Source organism: Balearica regulorum, chromosome 1 (genome assembly GCF_011004875.1).
Source record: "Balearica regulorum gibbericeps isolate bBalReg1 chromosome 1, bBalReg1.pri, whole genome shotgun sequence".
Taxonomy (NCBI): Eukaryota; Metazoa; Chordata; class Aves; order Gruiformes; family Gruidae; genus Balearica; species Balearica regulorum.
In genome coordinates, this window is record NC_046184.1 from 194,069,471 (window position 1) to 194,087,571 (window position 18,101).

Below are 18,101 nucleotides of genomic sequence, written 5' to 3' on the forward strand. Positions count from 1 at the left end.
AGGTAGGATGTCTGTCACTCAGGAACTCAAAATGCAAATGGAGTTTGTTGAATTGTCTTGCCCTAGCTTTCAAGGGGTCTTCCACTGAAACGGCTTTAAGTATCCACCAGAAGACTGTAATAGCAATAAAACCAACATAATACTACTAAAACCAATATAATAATACTAAAATATTATAATATTGTTTTATTATTATATTAAAATGATAATAAATTAATATAATGACAAAAACAAGCTACTACCACTAATGCTAATAGCAGCAGTAGTAGATCTTTTGACAGCTTACCAATTCAGTTTCTTTATGTCATAACCAGTAACTGTAACCATTAGTGCCTCCCATTTGTTGGGAGACAGAAACATGCTAGCTCTTTATTTGGTCTTCAAGTAAATAACGTATTCAGCCAGGGAACAGTCACATGCCATCTTGTGCCCTGACATCTCTGGTTAGCTCCTGAGCAATTTCAATTTTAACCTTTGCTTTTCTCTTTCCCCTCCATAATACCCTTGCCCCAATTTCACCGTCCGAATCTACTCTAGTCTTCCTTCCATGTAAGAAGTCCTAATCCCAACTCCTTCAGAATTGTCCTCTGACCCCACTATGTTCCCAGTTTCTTTGCTGCTGTTAATGATGTGATAGCATTCCAGCAACCCTTCAGAATAAAGCACTCCCATGAAATTAGTACAGGGCATAAGAGTTCCCCCAGTCACTGCTTCTGGCTACCTTAAGACTTAAACAAACATGATGTCAGTTTGCACTGCCCTCATGTTTTAAATATTTTTTTTGCAGCCAAACAGCATCAACTATCAAAGGATAATTCCAGTTGGAAGGAGCATCAGGAGATCTCCAGTCCAATCTCCTGTCTCAGTTTTATCCACTATTGTCTTGAAAGCCTCCAAGAATGGAGATTGCACAGGCCCTCTTGGCAGCCTGCGTCCTCTTGCAACCTGTTCCATTGCCTGACTGTTCTCAGACTTTTTCCTTATATCCAGTCTGAACGTCCTGTTTCAATTTCTGTCCCATGAGCCTAGAATTCTCCTCCGAGGTTAAAAATTAGTACACACAACATGAAAATATCAAGTCAAAATACAACATGGGTCAGAACCACAGCAGAGGCCACAAATAACTGCTTTGTACTCAACAAGCACAACATGAACTACGTGTATTTGAAATGTGAGCAGAAGTGATAGCACATTATCATTTCTTTCTGAGACAGTGAATATAATGTGACAGATCTCTCATCTGTTATACGAGAAAACTGCAGTTAACTACAAGCTATACACAAACTGTCAGTAGTGAATAAGTATTAATTTTTAAGATTAACAAAAATAATCAACACAGTTATAACCCTTTCCTGTGATCTAGCAGTTATCATCACGCCTCCATTGTAAAAGTGTAATGGGCTCCCATCCCATGTAATGATCCTAGAAACAGTCTTCCTACTGTGTCAACATTATGACAACAGCTAGCTTAGGTTTCTACTACTTGAGTTTTCAGAGCCACAAATGCTGCAGGTTTGTGCAGTAGTAAAAAATGAAACAATGCCCACTTAAATCACAGTTAGAGAAACAGGATGTGAAATCTTACATTGCAGTGTACATAGAAGGAAACAAGAAATCACTGCTACTACATAAGTCTCGATCCACTGCATGGTGCACAGAAGTATTCAGTACTGATCACTGCCAGGAGAGATTACTGCTTTAGAGCAGTCACTCAAGTGTCAGGTGTAGGAATTTAAGTCTAACTCATACAATAATTAATCCAATTCATATTTAATACTTTACTGAAACATTTCTCTACAGACATAATTTCATTTAAGGTTTAACATCAAAAACTAAGGCTAGCCTGTATCAGTTTACATCTGTTAAGCTGGACAATACTTAAATTTTGTCTTCATCAGTCCTTCCCCCTTTCATACTTAAATTTGCTACTTTTAAGATACATTACACAGTTATGTTACAAAAGGAGACAGAGGCTTTTAAAACCAGAGTGAAGAAAAATACACTGTCAGAGAGAAATCGTTTATAAACTAATGGTGTGGCCTGCCTGCAGCATTCATTAAATATAAGCTTCTCAGTAGTAATAAATGCTAATTAAATCTGCAAATCAATTTTCACAATAATCTATTTTCACTTGCCAATAAATGCTTCTTACAGTTTTCAGGCTTGGCTTCAACTTCAAATCGCCTTAAGATTTTCTATAAGCCAATTCCCTTCCAAACAGCCAATTGTATGAAAAATTTTATAAATATAAAAGTGCATTTTAGAGAGATATTACACCTTCACAAATCATTAAAAATATGAAAAAACAATTAATATTTACTACTTCAAGTTACATGTATAATCACTGAAGTGAAATCATGTCTATTTTAAACTAGTAGTTCATGAAATCAAAACAAACATGCATTCTTTTAACAATTTTTGGAGTGTACTGTGTAACTATGGAATTGCACAAATAAGAAAAATATCCTTGCTGTAGTCAAACAAATAAAAAGCTAACAAATCAACTCCAAACACAACTGAGCATTTCCAGTAATGATTTCTGTACCAAGCCGGAAACCAAAGTCCTTACTAAACCAGCAGAGAAGGAGTTTTAACAACTTCAAGAGAGACAGCAAAGAACTTTTTTAAACCATCAGAGCAACTTTATTCAAAAGGCATTGGAAGTTAAATGACTGCAATAATTAACTTTGAAACAGCATGCTACAAAGTACATGCATCTTTAATTCTGAAAGAAAATGGGAAAGCATAATCTATTCCTGTTCTGAAGAAAGGGCATTTAAAAACAAATACAGTCACAGAATGTATTTTCCACCATATAAGTCTATTTCTGATTGAGTGAAAAAATTGAGTCAGAATATCTATTACCAAGTCCAGAAAATGTAATAGTAAACTTGCTCCAGAAAAGAACAAGCTTAAGATGAAATTTAAGTTAAAAACCCAATAAAATCCCCACTATTTAAAAGTGTGGGTTTTTTCTCTTTTTTTAAATCTAGGTTTTTCCCTAATACTCAGAGAAAAGCAATACAACACATTTATTCATTTGAGGAAACTGACAAATCCAAAACCAATTTTTTCTTTATTCTAAAACAGCACCAAAAGCTTCTTGGAATATCCCAAAAATTCAAAAGAAAAAAGGAAGACTAAACAAAGCCTCTATGATATTTAACTCCCTGCTAAACAGCAGGGGAAAAAAAATAATTTTACTTTATCTGTGATGATATCTGGAACACTTAAGTGCTGCACAACAAACCTAAGCCTATAAAAAGCTATAATAAAAAATTCAATAAAGTGCATTTGTAAATTTATTTACAAAAGTAAAAAAAGTAGATGCTCCCAAGAGCAAAATTCTTTTCTTCTGGCAATCCAAAAATGTATATTCTGATAAGACCCTCAATTTAAAAACAGTTACAACTTCTTTACTTTTAGAAAGGAGACAAACAAACAGCAAAAGCCAGTTGATTATGAAGTATTATACACACAATCATAGGAAAATAGTAAACGCTACTTACTTTAACAAGTGTTTCAGGAGACACTTCTTCATCTGGGACCCAAAGTTTTGTTGTCTTTTTTCCTGGAAGCTAAATCAAATGTTACATTTTGTTACACTATTACTCTTCAGTGAAACCTGCTATAATCTCCTCTTTCTTGTTTGCTTCCGAGAACAATACAGCAGCACTACAACTGGTTAGGCTTTATGCCTTCTGTATTTTATAGAAGTAACCACTACAGAAGTGAGATGCTACTATTATCTCACTATTCCAGTATCAGCAAATTTAACAGTACTAAAGGGGTTTATTTGGTTTTTCTTACCTGAAAACTATTGCTTTAGAGTGTAATAGCCATTGCTTTGAAAATTATTTCCATTTTCCATATCCAGTAGACTGGAACCTCAAGCATATCGTTTTAGACAGTAATTTTTTCCCTAAGCAATGGCTGACAATGCACAAGTTATTTTTTTCACTTTATAATCACTATCAGTACGGAAGTATTAGAAAAATTAAAATTCACAGTCTTTCATTTAAACAGTATGTATTTTAGTTTCAAATGCTTTATACTTCCCAGAAAAATCACAACTTGCTTGCTCAAGACAAGAGACTAAGTGAGCAAAGTCAATAGCAATTTTCCCATTTTTAACAAAAGACAAGTCATGAGTGATCAAATGCTGTGCTGTACAGCTCATCACTGAGTAATGACCACCAAATTAGCCCTGTCTCCCTTCCTGTACTGTACTGTGTGCTTTGAGTCAAACAGTGTAAGTGGAAATCCAAAGACAGCCATATACAAAAAGAACGACCAACAAGCCCAAACTTTTCACAAGTACTTGCTGAGTATCAGACTACAAAAGCAGCAGAATCTTAATATGAGGTTTTTAAAATACTTACCCTATCATTCATTAGCAAATCTTTAACAATAAAAGTGGCAACCAAAGATTTCAAAGGAGCAGCAAATTGATCAGGTGCTAGCATGGCTATATGGCCAATAGTAACCAACGGCGTAATGAGATGCTCAAAATTGCTTGGATCCAGACTTTTATGCAGTGGCTAGAATAAAGGCAACGAATTCAGGTATTACTGATATAATCTGTGTCTTATTCAGGGGAGGGGGGTAGGAGTTCTTTACCAAGCTGTCCATGTCTCATTCTATTTCAGAAATACAATTTTAAAAGAACTATTGACTATTTAGATTTAAAGAGACATTCATCAACCCTACAAGTGTCCTACAAATCAAGAGAAAAATCAAGACGACAGACGAAATGTTTATGACGTCTAGGTAGTTCAAAAAGTGGCAGGTCAAGCAGGACCATTTGGGAAACAATGGATTAAAAAGCATGTTTTCTTGTTGAAGCAGTGGGCATACTACATCTCAAGATGGCTATTTCAGAAATGGACTCTGATTCAGCCTTCAAGACAAAAGGCTGATGTGCACTAATTTAAAAGTATATTTACAGTTATAATTATAAAATCTATTGAAGTAGTCTCTACCATAATTCAGTTTTCCATAATTCCTGTAGCCATTTAAATACTTTGAGCCAGTCCCAACAGGGGTGAGGACTGGTTTATGGTTCCTCTTTCCATGAATAGTTCATGGCTCTAGCAGACAGTCCAACACTTTGTTTTACTCTATCATTCACTACCATTTTTCAGGCCAAACTGTAGGAGAACAAAGGGAAAGGGGAAAACTATCTTTTCTAAATTTGACAGAACTTGCTGTATAAATTGCCACTACATTCCTTAGTTGACATATGCAATATAAAAGATTTAATTAAGAGTAACCTGAATATTTTAATTTTACCTCAAATATCTGTGCAAACTGTGTTTCTTTGCTGGAAAATATTGCATGGATGCAGTGAATAGCATACTTGGCTTGACGAGGGGGTCCCTTTTTAGCTTTATGATGCAACACTGGAAGCAAAGCACTTAAAAAAAAAAAAGAGAGAGATAAGTACCTTTTCACAAATTGAAAATCTACCAAAATACCAAGCTAGCAAAAGAGTACAGATACACATCTATAAAACTCAACATCACGGCAAAAGTGCTTGTTCTGGTTTTGGCAATTTCTTCAAAGAAAGAAAAAAAAAAAAGATTATTTATATGGCTTGCAAGTAAAAAAACCTAAACCTGGGTTTGTTGATAAAATATCACGTGGAAAAACAAACAGTTTATCTGCACAAGTTACTAAATCCTCTTTTGGAAATATTCTTGTCTACATATCCTCACTGAATCGCAAAGAATGTTTTTACATTGCCTTATAGTTAATTTAGGAAACAACATAAGTAATTCTGAAGGGCAATGATTAAAATTACAGTAGTATCAGTGACATATCAGCTGTCACTACTTTTCACTTCCATTCTCCAAAAACCTCTGCATTTTAAAGTCATTCACATCTCTTTCCTGTTTTACCTGAAGTAATACTTTCTTGCAAAAGAATGCAGGATAATGCTATAGCATGTAAAAGGCAGAAAGAGAACTTTCAAAGTCCAATATAGTAAAGAACACTACTCAGAGTGAGATATACAACTTACGATCGTATATGAGGAAAGTCTTCTTCAATTTTACTTCCTGTATTTTTGAAAATTTGTAATGCAGCTTCTGCCACTTTTTCATCATCCATTTTCAAGCAAGCCAGGAGAGATTCGAAAGTTTCAGCTGAATGAAATGAGATAGGGTGCGTAAATGAAAGTACCTGCCAAAATAAGATGAAAGCCATGTTAATATTTGTAAAGGTCCACTTATATAGAACATTCCATCAAGAGTAATTTTCACCGCCATACTGGAATATTTATGACACTCTGCCTCATTTAGTCACGTGAGCCACATTTCTGATTCTGGCTTTTTTTTTTTTTAGTACCTCCTAAACATTTCTGTCTATACATGATCTCATCAGGTTTAACTTATTTCTCCAGTCTCAATTTCTTCTCCTGTTGTTACGAACATGTACGTCTCAGTGGCTACACCTACATTAGCAAGTACTGGGTTACAGCAGAAGCAGGTCTTACGAGAAACTCTTGATGCTAAGGAAGCAATATTCACATTTCAGGGGGTTTACTTCAGAGTATTTCTAGACTGACTGAACCCACTTTAGCCACTGCAACACAACAGTGCTTCCAAAGCCCATCTCATAATTTTGTTTCTCTAAAAAGAATCCAGTTTTTGTACTCCCAGACTTCATGCTTGTTTCCTAAGTGGAACAACTGGTTGTACTCGGAAGTGAAGTTCCTAACTCTAAAATAGTAATACAGACATACTCCATAGGGTGTCTAGTTCCTCAAGCTTTCCACAGCAGCTTACCAAATCCTGTACCTCTCCTTCAGATTCTTGGACTCTGTCTTCAACCATGACAGTCATCCCATGTTAAAAAAAAAAAAAAAATCCTTATTTGATCCTCTCTGAAAGTTTGCCTTCTCTTCATTTTTAAGTGGCTGTTGATTATCAGTCTCTTTTCATATAAAATTCTGACCCATGGCAAAGAAACTATCCCAAAAATCTAGGAACTTCCTCACACGCAGTTTTCTACTTTCATCAAGTTACCTTCCTCCACGCTTCATTGTATGGCATTCCCTTTTCTACACTCCTATACTTGTCGTTTCTGGATTCTTCTCATGATGTACAGATCATTTTCTTCAGGATAATCTTACTCCTCTTCCTTAAATGTGTCATGCTTGTTCATATGAATATGTAAATACTGACCTGGGAGCCTTCTTTCAAATACACAGTCCTTCATGACATAATTCATTCTTACTCAGATTCATCTTTGTGCTGCTGGTTTTTTGCACTTTTATCTAAACATGAGCATCTGACTAAAGAATGACATGCTCTTAGATACATCTACTATGGCCTTAGTTGATCTAATATATTCTGAAAACTTCTGCATGTGAGTTCTTTAGATTTTGAGGCATCTGAAGTCAACCCACAGCTGGACTACTCCCAACACGATCATATAACTGAGGTGGTACTATGGCACAAGTACCTTTCTGTGCAAGTACAGGCAAAGCTGACACTACATAGTCTCTGTCAAAGACTTTAGGCTAAAAGCACTAAGTGAAACAAAAAGCCCTATGTAATTGCATCTTAAAAGGTTCACGCTTTTAACAGTACTTGTAAATAACACAGTGATCAGCCCTTTTCCTCTTAGGAAAAAGGGAGAGCAGAGTAAGAAATTTTGTACAATGTCCCCAGAAACGCATCTCAATGGGGTTTGCTCTGTTAACTAGGTCTCAAAGATTACACGTAGTTGAAATAGGTAAGACCCAAATTTATGAGAAACTCATAGGAACCACAGTATTGTACTGATATACAAGTACAGTTCCAAAAGTAGTATAACTATATTCACAAATCACTGAATTCACAGTCTAATAATCAAAACTCAGCTGCTGACATCACACATGCAACTACTTTCAACTTCCAGAAAAACTTCTACATGATTTGTAAGATAATCTTACTTACATGCTAACAGTACTCTTCCAGAAAGCTACCACATGCTTATGATTAAAGATACTGAGCGCTAATTAAAAATTTATTTTAACAAAGTTGCTACAGAAAGTTTCATGTGCTCACTGACCACCAGGAGTATACTTGCCTTAAGCAATTCAAGACCCGCTCTGATTGCCTGGTCAGTAGGTACACCCTCATCTTCATCATCAGCTGTTCCATCTATAGACTTGTTTACTTGCTTGATAAGGGCACTGAAGAGCAAAACAAAAAGATGGCCTTGTACTTACTGCAATTCCACCTTGTATGACTATTTTCGTAAGTTTAAAATAATTAAGTTTATTTAATAAGCTTATTTAAAACACCTAAAGCATAAGGTTGTTATAAAACAAATATAAATTAATCTCATACACAATCTGGTTGTCCTCATCTCCCATCTAAATCAAAGCTTATAAAGCATTAAGTTCAAAAACATTTATCCATCATGAATTAAGAACTATTATATACACATTACTCCCAAAGGATGACCAAAATAAGAAAATAATTTGAGCATTACAAGCTCCAAATTCAGGCAAGAATTATGCCGAGGTTACCAGCTGCTATGGGTTCTATTAATTCTATTAATAATTGATGGAAAATAATTGTTTATAACGTTTAGTCTATAACAAAGAGAAAAAAATAAACAGCTGTTTCTAAGAGTTGATGAAAAATTTAAAAGATTTATCTCCTGTATATTTCACCTTTACAGTAACGCTTGTTTTTTTTCTTACACTGTACCCCAGGAAGGGAAATAGTGATTATCCAAATGATTCTATTAATGAGTGCTGCAGGCAGCTTTCCTACCAAGTGCTGAACAATACTCATAATATTCCTTCAGTACATCCTGTAAGTGATATTTACAGGGCAAAAAAACCTCTGAACAAACCAAAACACCAAAAAACCCTAAAATCAACCAACCAAAAAACCACCCCAAAGTTGGTAGCAAATCAAGGGAAAGACCTCCTAGTCAGACTTCAAATTTCTTTTTTTTGTCCCAATTGGATAAAAATGACCATTTATTAAAAAAAAAAAAAACAGTCTGACAGTCTTAAAAATGAAGCAGAAGTGAAAAATTACAGAGATGGGAGAAGACTGATCCTGTGGCAAAAGTGCTTTTTACTGCCTTTTTTTTTTGTGTGCTTGTATACTGTATGGCAGTCAGCAGTAGGTAGACTGTGAAACAAGTATTACAACTTAGCGCCACATGTGAATATTAGTTTAAATATACATTTCATATTGCTTCTGTGAATTTGAAAAAAAAAATGCATTTTCAAATTTAAAGTAAAAATCTAGCTACACGTTGTACTTCATCCAAGATCAAAAGAAAAGTCATGTTAAGAATGATTCTGAAACAGATTAAGTGAAATCTCAGTGGCTTTATTGCATTGTATATCTGACAGGCAGAAAGCGAAAAGGTCAAGTACTTAAAAATCAGTTACTATAGTTGGAATTAACAGATAAGAATTTACCACTATTTAGAACTAGTCGTCTCTCATGAGGTACCACATATCTCAAATACAACTGTTAAATAACCATTTCAGCAACTATTTCCCCCTCCATAACTTGGCTTATTCTTCCTTAAAGTCTTTATTTCCTCAGTTAAATTAGTGTTTATGTCACTATGAGCTAGTATTCTGGGTGGAAAGCTTTAATGAAGTGTCTGAATAGCCATGGACAGAAATTTCTTTTATAGTAAGGCAGTCATTCACAAACCAGATTTTTCCCATCAGCAACATATCCATTTTTACTGACAGGTTGTCCTGGCTGTGCTGAATGACAAATCAATTGTTCACATGGCTACATTCTGAATGAGGAGACAAAAAACCCCAAGCAAAGGGAAATGGAAGAAAATATTGCAGGTCACCAGGTCTTAAACCCCACCCGCCCAATCCATTACTGCTTGTGCTTAAAGATGAAATTAGAACCCCCAATTTCTAACCCTGCAATCTATGGCCAACAACACACACACAAATACCTGATGGATTCAGTATCAATGTGCACAGGAGCAATTCTCTCAAGAAGAAACTTTATCATTTCCAGGAAAGGATTTGTTGGTTGTTTTGGATTGCCCAACTTCTTTGTTATTTCCCTCTGCAACATAAATTTCAATTAAATTTATAATCAATTCCATTCCAAAAATATTCACGTTTTAAGAGCAATTCTTACCACACATCCTTCAGCCTGTTTGCAAGAGCATGTTGGGCTAACAAGCATTTCTAACTGACTTCTTATTTTTTCATCATCTTCTAGAACTTGTGTGAATTTTTTCATGAAATCTTGAGCTTTCCCTGGATCAGGAAGATTTCCTTTAAAAAAAACAAAAGGAATCACTATTCATTATAGTAAGTATCAGTATTGTAAATTACACAAATTTGAAACGTCACATCAAGAAAGTTTCTATATCTGTTTAAGTTAACTAAGAAGCAGAGAGGGAAACAAACACAAAACATCTCAACATGTGCAGATGTATCTATGAGGACACCAATTTCTAAAAATCTGTATACCCACACATCTCCCCGGCTATTGCTTTCTTCTCCCTTCACACTCATTTTCCAGTAAGTCTACCTGTTCCTGTTAATATTATTAACAGCTCAAGTTGAGCTCAGAATGCAAAGCCCTATGCCCCACAGAAAAATATACTCAGTGAATAGATCACCTGATAAGACAAATGTGAAAATCACCAAAAGAGTATTTTTGCTAAAATACCCCTTCACTAAACATAAGCTTTTCAACAGCTTTCAACATTCAAAATAAAGCTTTAAAAATGCGTTTTTTAAAACTAAATATTAATTTTGTATTTATATTTTATAACCTAACAGGACATTTTTTGGCAAAGTGTTAGTCTACTATTTAAGATGTTTTATGGTTTTGGTACAATAGGTGTTAAGCAAAGTTGGTACAGAAGATGGTATAGGACTATAGGATAGTTAGTTCAAAACAAGTTCTACTAAGTATTTGTTTTGCTGTATTTTTTTTCTTTAAATGCAACCAAGAATTAAAAGAATCAGAAAAATTACAAACTGTTCAAGTTTTATATTATAAATAAAAGGAAAAAAAGGATTTCGAACATGGCCGAGGCAGCAAGATTCAGCTTTTCCTCCACATTTTTGCAAAAAAATGTCCATATCCTTAAGTAGTATTTTTTTTGCCAGAACAGTTTGCTTTTTGAAAAACAAGGTTGATTTAAAAATGAAATTTCAGAATTGTAAAACAAGGGGTTTTTTCTTACTGGTTTTAATGCTATTGGCACAGTGGGCTGGGGAGAAGAAGTGCTGCTTTGGGATTGGTGGTTTTTCCTTTGCCAAAAGTTCAGGTTACACAGAAGTTCTTCAGTTTCCAAAGTGCTGTCCTGCTCTACCCAAACCCAAACTCTTTTGCGTTCTCCCAGCAGAACTTACAATACCAACACTCCAAAGACAGCTAAGTCAGTAGATAGTTTAGCAGGTTAGTTAACATCAGTTAATATATATTCTACAATAAATGGTAAAGCAGACACGTTGGTGCCTAAATAATCTGCATTTTGAATTAGTCTACAACAGATGCAACCAAAATGTCATGTGATAACCTCCATGACAGGAGACTTTTTACAGTAAGGAAATAATTCTGCTTACAGTTGTCTTAATTCTTTAAAGCATATTGTTACATTGTGTTTTATTTGATTTATTTATATTTTGTTACAAAACTTATTTGTTATAAGCTTATCTCAAATGATTTTTAAAGCAAGAAAGCAATGTATTTCAACTGTAACTTTTGACAGTGTAAATACTTAAACTGACTTACTTGTTATAACCATCACTTTTGAGAATATAGCTTTACTGCTGGCATCTGTCTGCAAGTCACAAAAGAAAAATGTATTAAGTAAAAATTGTACATTATATATTTCCATTTGAATACTGAGTGAGCAAAATTCCATAATGCATTATCCACAAGTCATCATTTTGTTAACACGTCAGTGTGTTAGAAATCAAAACTACCACTGCAGAGTTAGTGCTAGATAGTTACAGCAAGGAAAAGGTAGATCACACCTACAGTAACACCCTGTGGCACATATGCTGATGTACAGTATTTTTATTCCTTTTCAGTCTACTACATAACTTACAAACAGCACAAATGGGTTATTTCTGCAACTGTCTTCCATGTAAAGCCTCTTTGGTTTTATATTTAAAATGAACAGCAAGAATTAAATTCACTTTATCTTCTCAATAGTCTCAGCAGTAGTTCCCGCCTTATTGTAAAGAATGGAGCAAGTCAATAATAAGACAATTGCTACTCCTGTTCAGCTGAACAGGGAGGCAGAAGATAGCACTCTAATTGTAAAAGTAGTAATCAGAGACCATGACAACAAAAAAAATGAAAACATAACTGCATTTCAGGATATCTGTGAAGCTTAGATTTCAGTGAAACCATTGCTGATATAAAATCGTCCAACAGCTCTTACAAGCAAAATAAGTTACACAAAAGACTTATCTCATTTTCCAGTACAAGATTTCAAATTACACATACAAAGTCCACCTCAAGAGTTAGTTCTGACACAGAGTAAATGGAAGAGGAAAAAAAGAATACCAAAAAGTTCACAGCCAGCTAAAACTACATAGTAAGTACATTTTCTTGATAAGAATATATTTTTAACAAGTAAGTAATGTGTGTACAACCTATCACCTCCTACTGAAGGGAGACAAACTAGTTACCAAGCCACCTTCCCCCCACTTTTAGTTGTACTCCACAGTATTCTACAGACTAGGAAGTTTTGTGGAATTACACTAAAGTTTCAAATATTAAGGAATTATCACTAAAAATGACAAAGGGAATCCTTAAATATACAGTTAAGATAACACTCTGATCATCCTCAGGAAAGTGTTCTCAGGTAGACAGAAGGAAAAAAAAAAAAGAAGGAAAAAAGAAAGATATCTTTCACTGCTGTGTAGTTAGTGTCATTAAACAACTCTGACATCTTCATAAATAAAATGAAAATTGGGACCTGAAAGAAAGTTCAGGCTTACAGCAATATTGTCAAAAGTATACAGACCCATCGGCTTCCAAACCAGAAATGAAACCGCTCTTTTGCCAATCAACTTCTGACAGATCCACCTTGGTGACACAACTTACGAAGTCTACAAAACTCCATAAATCATAGAATCATAGAATGCATGTAAATAGTATCAATTATGGTCTCCAACTATCAAATTATATTCTTCTGAGAAAAGATTTAAATAAGACACAACCACACTTCATGAGCTTTTCCTGTAAAGTATTTAAATTTTAAAAGAACAGTGTTTAGCAACCACCATTGCTAAAATTGTCTTTTCTAGAACTCCCTTTATAACAGACAAAATTGGTAGCCTAAAATTTACAAACAAGAAAACATCAGATCAACTCAGAAGGCTCATCTTGGTAAGAAGAGTTCTTTTTCTTCTAAAGTACATGAGGCAAATGAACACCTACAGTGGGGCCTTTTCATCAGGTTCATATCATGAAAGAGTTGCTAAGAGATAGTGTTGTGAGCCACTGACATTTTTCTTATAAAGGTCTTAGAATTATTATGGAGCAGATAGGAAAAACTTCAAGACAGAGGTCAAAGTCTTGTTCAGGTGCATCTAATTTCTTTGCATTTTATTAATGAAATCTGCATAGAGATCTCAAATAAAGTTCAAACAAGTCGTATCAGCTTTGGAGATAACAAAATTACAATTTGTTACAATAACCTTGGCTAACACATGGAAGTGTCTATTTCCAGGAGGAGTATCCTTCAACTTTTCAGAGTAAATTTCTGTTCTGCAATTGACTAGGTACTATGAAAGAAAATAGGATTATTTGGAGTTCTAACATATTTGCATAGGTTTTTTAGTCATAAAAAAGGGAAATTTATTAGCCAGTGTGTAGAAAATTTGGCAATGTTTGAGCAACCTCTGAAACATCAGAGTATAACAAAAATGTAGCATGAGATTAAGACAAGCAATGTTTTTAGTGAATGTCCTATCTTGTGACATGGACACCTGGCATGTAATTTCAGCCATTAAGTATTTCTGCAGAACTTTCTGTCACTTTTTAGTGCTGGAAGAATGCTGTCATTTTCGGGGCTTTTGGCTGTCACAACTGAACAGGCACGTTTGGACAAGAAATGAAAAAAAAAATAGAAATCAAATCTGGTTGATAGGATTCAAGTAATGTCAACAGATTCACACTTCTTGCGACTCAGAAGAAAAATACCAAAATTGTACTGTGGATTTTTTCTTTGTTCTGACAGGTTTGGTCTTCTAATACTGGCTAAGTCTTCAAGTACTGGCTAAGGCTCCCATTAATACAGACATTAAGTTGAGCAAACTACTAATCATTCAGCCAAACAAACCTGAGTCAGAAGTATTCTTTAACTTCTAGTAGTAGTATAACTCCAGAGAATAATGTCAGATTGAAGAAGATCAAGAAACATTTCTTTTTAGATGATCTACTGTGGCACTAGATCTATATTATCTTGCATTCATGATATGGAAGCACCAGAACAGCTGCATATCTGCAGCAAATGAAGCTCATATATGCCAATACAGACAAACCAGCTTTCATCCACTTTTCCACATGTGAATAGGCAAGGTTATGTATTTCATTTAGCTGTATACCATTGCTGCAGGAGAAAACAAGAAGAGCTGTGATTTATGCTTTTGCTCTTCACAAAAGTAACTCATCTTAAAGGCAAGTTTGATATCCATTCTGTCTCAGATTAGGAGAAGTTATGATCAACAGAAATAGAAGGTTTCTTAACACATTTTCAGTGTCCTCAATAATGCTTACACTGGGGAAAGCCTGAAGAGGAAAAAAGGAGAAAGCCTGAAGAGTTTCACTAAACCACAAAAAGATTCTCCCAGATGAAGAAAACAGTGGACTGGAAAGTTCAAAGATTTATAGTCACAGAATAATGTAGGTTGGAAGCAACAACGGTAGATCACCTGGTTAAACCACCTACTCAAAGCAGGGTCAACTGAGATCAGGTTTTGCTCCAGGCTTCATCTAGTTGCATTTTAATTATTTGCAAGGATGAAGATTTCATAACCCCTCTGGGCTACCTGTTCCCATATCTGATCACCCTTACTGCAATTTTTTTCCTTACTACCTAATCAAAGTTTCATTGTGGCAACTTCTGTACACTGCTTCTTGTCCTATCCCCTGTTCATCTCAGAGCTCTCACAACGCCTACACTTGCCACAGTGACAACACCTACAGGAGAAAAATCAACAACTAAGCTATCATGATTAAGTGGAGAAATTTGACCAAAGTGAAGAAGCACCTATGGTAACACACAGTTATACTCTAGCAGGTTACTAGTTCATTTCAATTTTGTTTCCTGAAAGAACACGGAGTTTCTACAGCTCTGAATGACTAATGGGTATTTGTCTCAAGATCATTACTGACTTGGACTGTATGTCCCTTCAGTTCTACTCCAATTATGAAAATGCACTCATCTCAAACACAATGAATTTGTTATATGAATTAATTATCAGTTTGGAGAAAAAATAAAACAAATAAAAAAACCAACATACAAGGAGCATCACAGAGAAAAAACTTTGGTAAAAATAGCTAAGCATCTGCATTGGGTATAACGGGGTTTGGGGTAGCAAAGGGCTGCTGAGGTGACCTGTGCAGGAGGTGGTCAGGGACTCTTGTGCCAGTCAAAGCCACTTCCAGCCAGCTCCACAACCAACAAACTGATCCATGGAAACTTCAGTCAGAGAAGCCTATGGTGCCCCTGAGAAAACCTATTTAAGAAAGGGTGGTAGCCACTAGGGCCAACAAGAGGGATGCCAGGGCAGGATGGACAGCAGAGCAGGAGAAGAGAGAGATGCTGAAGGAAAAGAAGAGACACCTGAGCAGAGGCAGGAGAGATGCCAGGGGAAGAGCCGCTGGAGCAGGCATGGAGAGGAGGCACTGGACAAAGTACAACCCTAAAGAGACTGCAGCCGGTGGAGGAACCCACGCTGCAGCAGTGGTTAAGAAACAAGGAGCAGCAAAAGGAAAGGAATCACCACGCCCTGACCTCCACCTCCTGTGCTGCCACCACCTCAAAGGAACTGAGCACAGCAGGCAGCTAGGGGCCTAAGGACCATGGAGAAGACAGGTGTCCGAAGGGGAGCCAAAGGGTGTTTCTCTAAGTGTTTATTTGTTCGTTTTTATTTCTCAATACCAGAATCAATAATTAAAAGTTTATGTTAATTGACAATAAACTAAATTAAGTACAAATTCCCTAACTGAAAACCATTTTGATGCCTGCAACAGCACCTCAGATCACAAGCCCCTAAATTCTCCCATGCAGTCCCGTTACCCAAAAGAAACGTGTAGAGAATTAGTACTTAATAGCTCAAGAAATTATGAAAGCCACATGGACAAATGCAAACATGTCAACAGCATACACTGTTTTGAATGTGATGCTTATGCTGGCGTTTATCAAAACCTACATGTTTAATTCCATATCATATTTGATATTTTACAATTGAGAAAGAACTTTCATTACATCTCCCTCAAGACAAAAGGAAAAGTTGAAATTTCACATTCAACTGAAATGCAGAAAATATCAAGAAATTAACTCAGGTTTTAAATGCATAAATGTATTTAAATTACACCAAATAATATAAAACAATACATGAAAAATATTTCAATACAGTCACCAAAATGCAATGAAATGTTGTACTAACAATTACTGCACTTAGTATTTAACACATTACAGCGTGTTCTAAATGCACTAAGTCAAAATTACAAATTTCACTGCAATCAGGACCGAAACACTAAGTGATGAATTTTATTTTGCTAAGTCTCTTTCTGTCTGCAAGACAGCAGCATTTCCAAGCAGATGCATTAGATAATCCAACCACACTTGTAAAAATGCGGTTACACACTCTTTCTGTTCAGGTAATTCCAGTGAATGGAAAATTCAGTCATAAAATTTGATTAAATTTACTGTGGTATATGAGTGTATGTGCATATAGAAAATAAAAATGACACACACAGGTAATATGAATGTGAGCATGGCAACACTTTCTACTATATAGTATTTCTGTTAAAAAAAGCGCCAGATAGAGCTTTTGGCCTTAAAGTCAAGTTCTAATCACATTCCAAACTAAATCCAGAACTTCATCGTATGATTCCACACACACTCAAATACGAGTATGCACATACATATAACTAAAACAAATCTATAAACTTAACTTTATGAGAATATCCTAAATGCTCAATAATGTTTATTTTTTCATTCTGAGCAAATTTGTTAAAAAAAAAAAAAGAAAAGAAACCCATTGTAGTCTGGTATCTGCAATACAACATTTAAGAAGCTTCCAAGAGATAGGGATAAAACCACTCCAATTTCTTGACTGTTACTAATCATATATAAGATAAGAAGTTAGGGTGTATAGGTACTTTTTCTTAATGACTTGATTTGGCAGTCAAAAATCATATGCTGGTTTTCCCCCTCTTTCAAGAGCCAGAACAATCCTGGCAAGTTGTAACTCAAACACTGGAAGCAAATGTTTTAATATCAAATTATTGACAAAATCTTTTTTAAATTCCTGAAACATCCCTACCTCTTCACTTTTACTGACAAAACGTATATGCATTACCTACTGCAAGTGTAGTCTACTGAAATATCAGTTACCTTTCACAATATTTTATATCTATCACTACAAATAAGCCTGAGATAGTCAAACAAATGGAATAAAAAATAGTTTATTCTTTTAGGTAAAACTGCATATTCACTGTGGGATAAAGATAAATTGAACTCACTTTGGGTTGTTTAATTAGGTCGACTAAATCCTTTACTTGATGTCGTAGCAAATTTTGACATTTCCACATTTCATTCAATGCTCTAAAAAAAAAAATTGTCAAAGTCATCTAATTGATAAATAACACAACTGTCAAATAAGAGCCTTTAAACTCTTCTCAACTTCAGATTCAGGAATGTGCTTATCACCAAAATTTCATTGCTGTGTGAGCAAAGGCTAAATGGTTCCTAATAGCATGACATAGAAAATTTAATTGGTCATATTAGACTGGAACAAAGTGAGATTTTGAATCAAGTTTTATTTCAGATCCTTAACTACACTGCCCTTAAAAGAAGTAGGAAGTAATTGATGTCTATCCCATAAAGAACTCATTTGT

The 18,101-nt window shown here is 35.1% G+C and overlaps 1 protein-coding gene across 6 annotated transcripts in view; it reads right to left on the bottom strand.

Moving 5' to 3' along the window:
• Nucleotides 1–18,101, bottom strand: part of PDS5B (PDS5 cohesin associated factor B) — a 119,145-nt gene that overhangs the window by 37,710 nt on the left and 63,334 nt on the right. For all 6 annotated transcript variants that reach the window (XM_075742029.1, XM_075742027.1, XM_075742028.1 and 3 more), the window contains exons 14-22: nt 17,727–17,808; nt 11,748–11,796; nt 10,134–10,273; nt 9,943–10,058; nt 8,077–8,182; nt 6,023–6,183; nt 5,293–5,416; nt 4,383–4,541; nt 3,510–3,578 (exon numbers count right to left, since the gene is read on the bottom strand). In XM_075742029.1, coding sequence (XP_075598144.1) covers nt 3,510–3,578; nt 4,383–4,541; nt 5,293–5,416; nt 6,023–6,183; nt 8,077–8,182; nt 9,943–10,058; nt 10,134–10,273; nt 11,748–11,796; nt 17,727–17,808 — 1,006 coding nt within the window. The remainder of the gene's footprint in view (nt 1–3,509; nt 3,579–4,382; nt 4,542–5,292; nt 5,417–6,022; nt 6,184–8,076; nt 8,183–9,942; nt 10,059–10,133; nt 10,274–11,747; nt 11,797–17,726; nt 17,809–18,101) is intronic.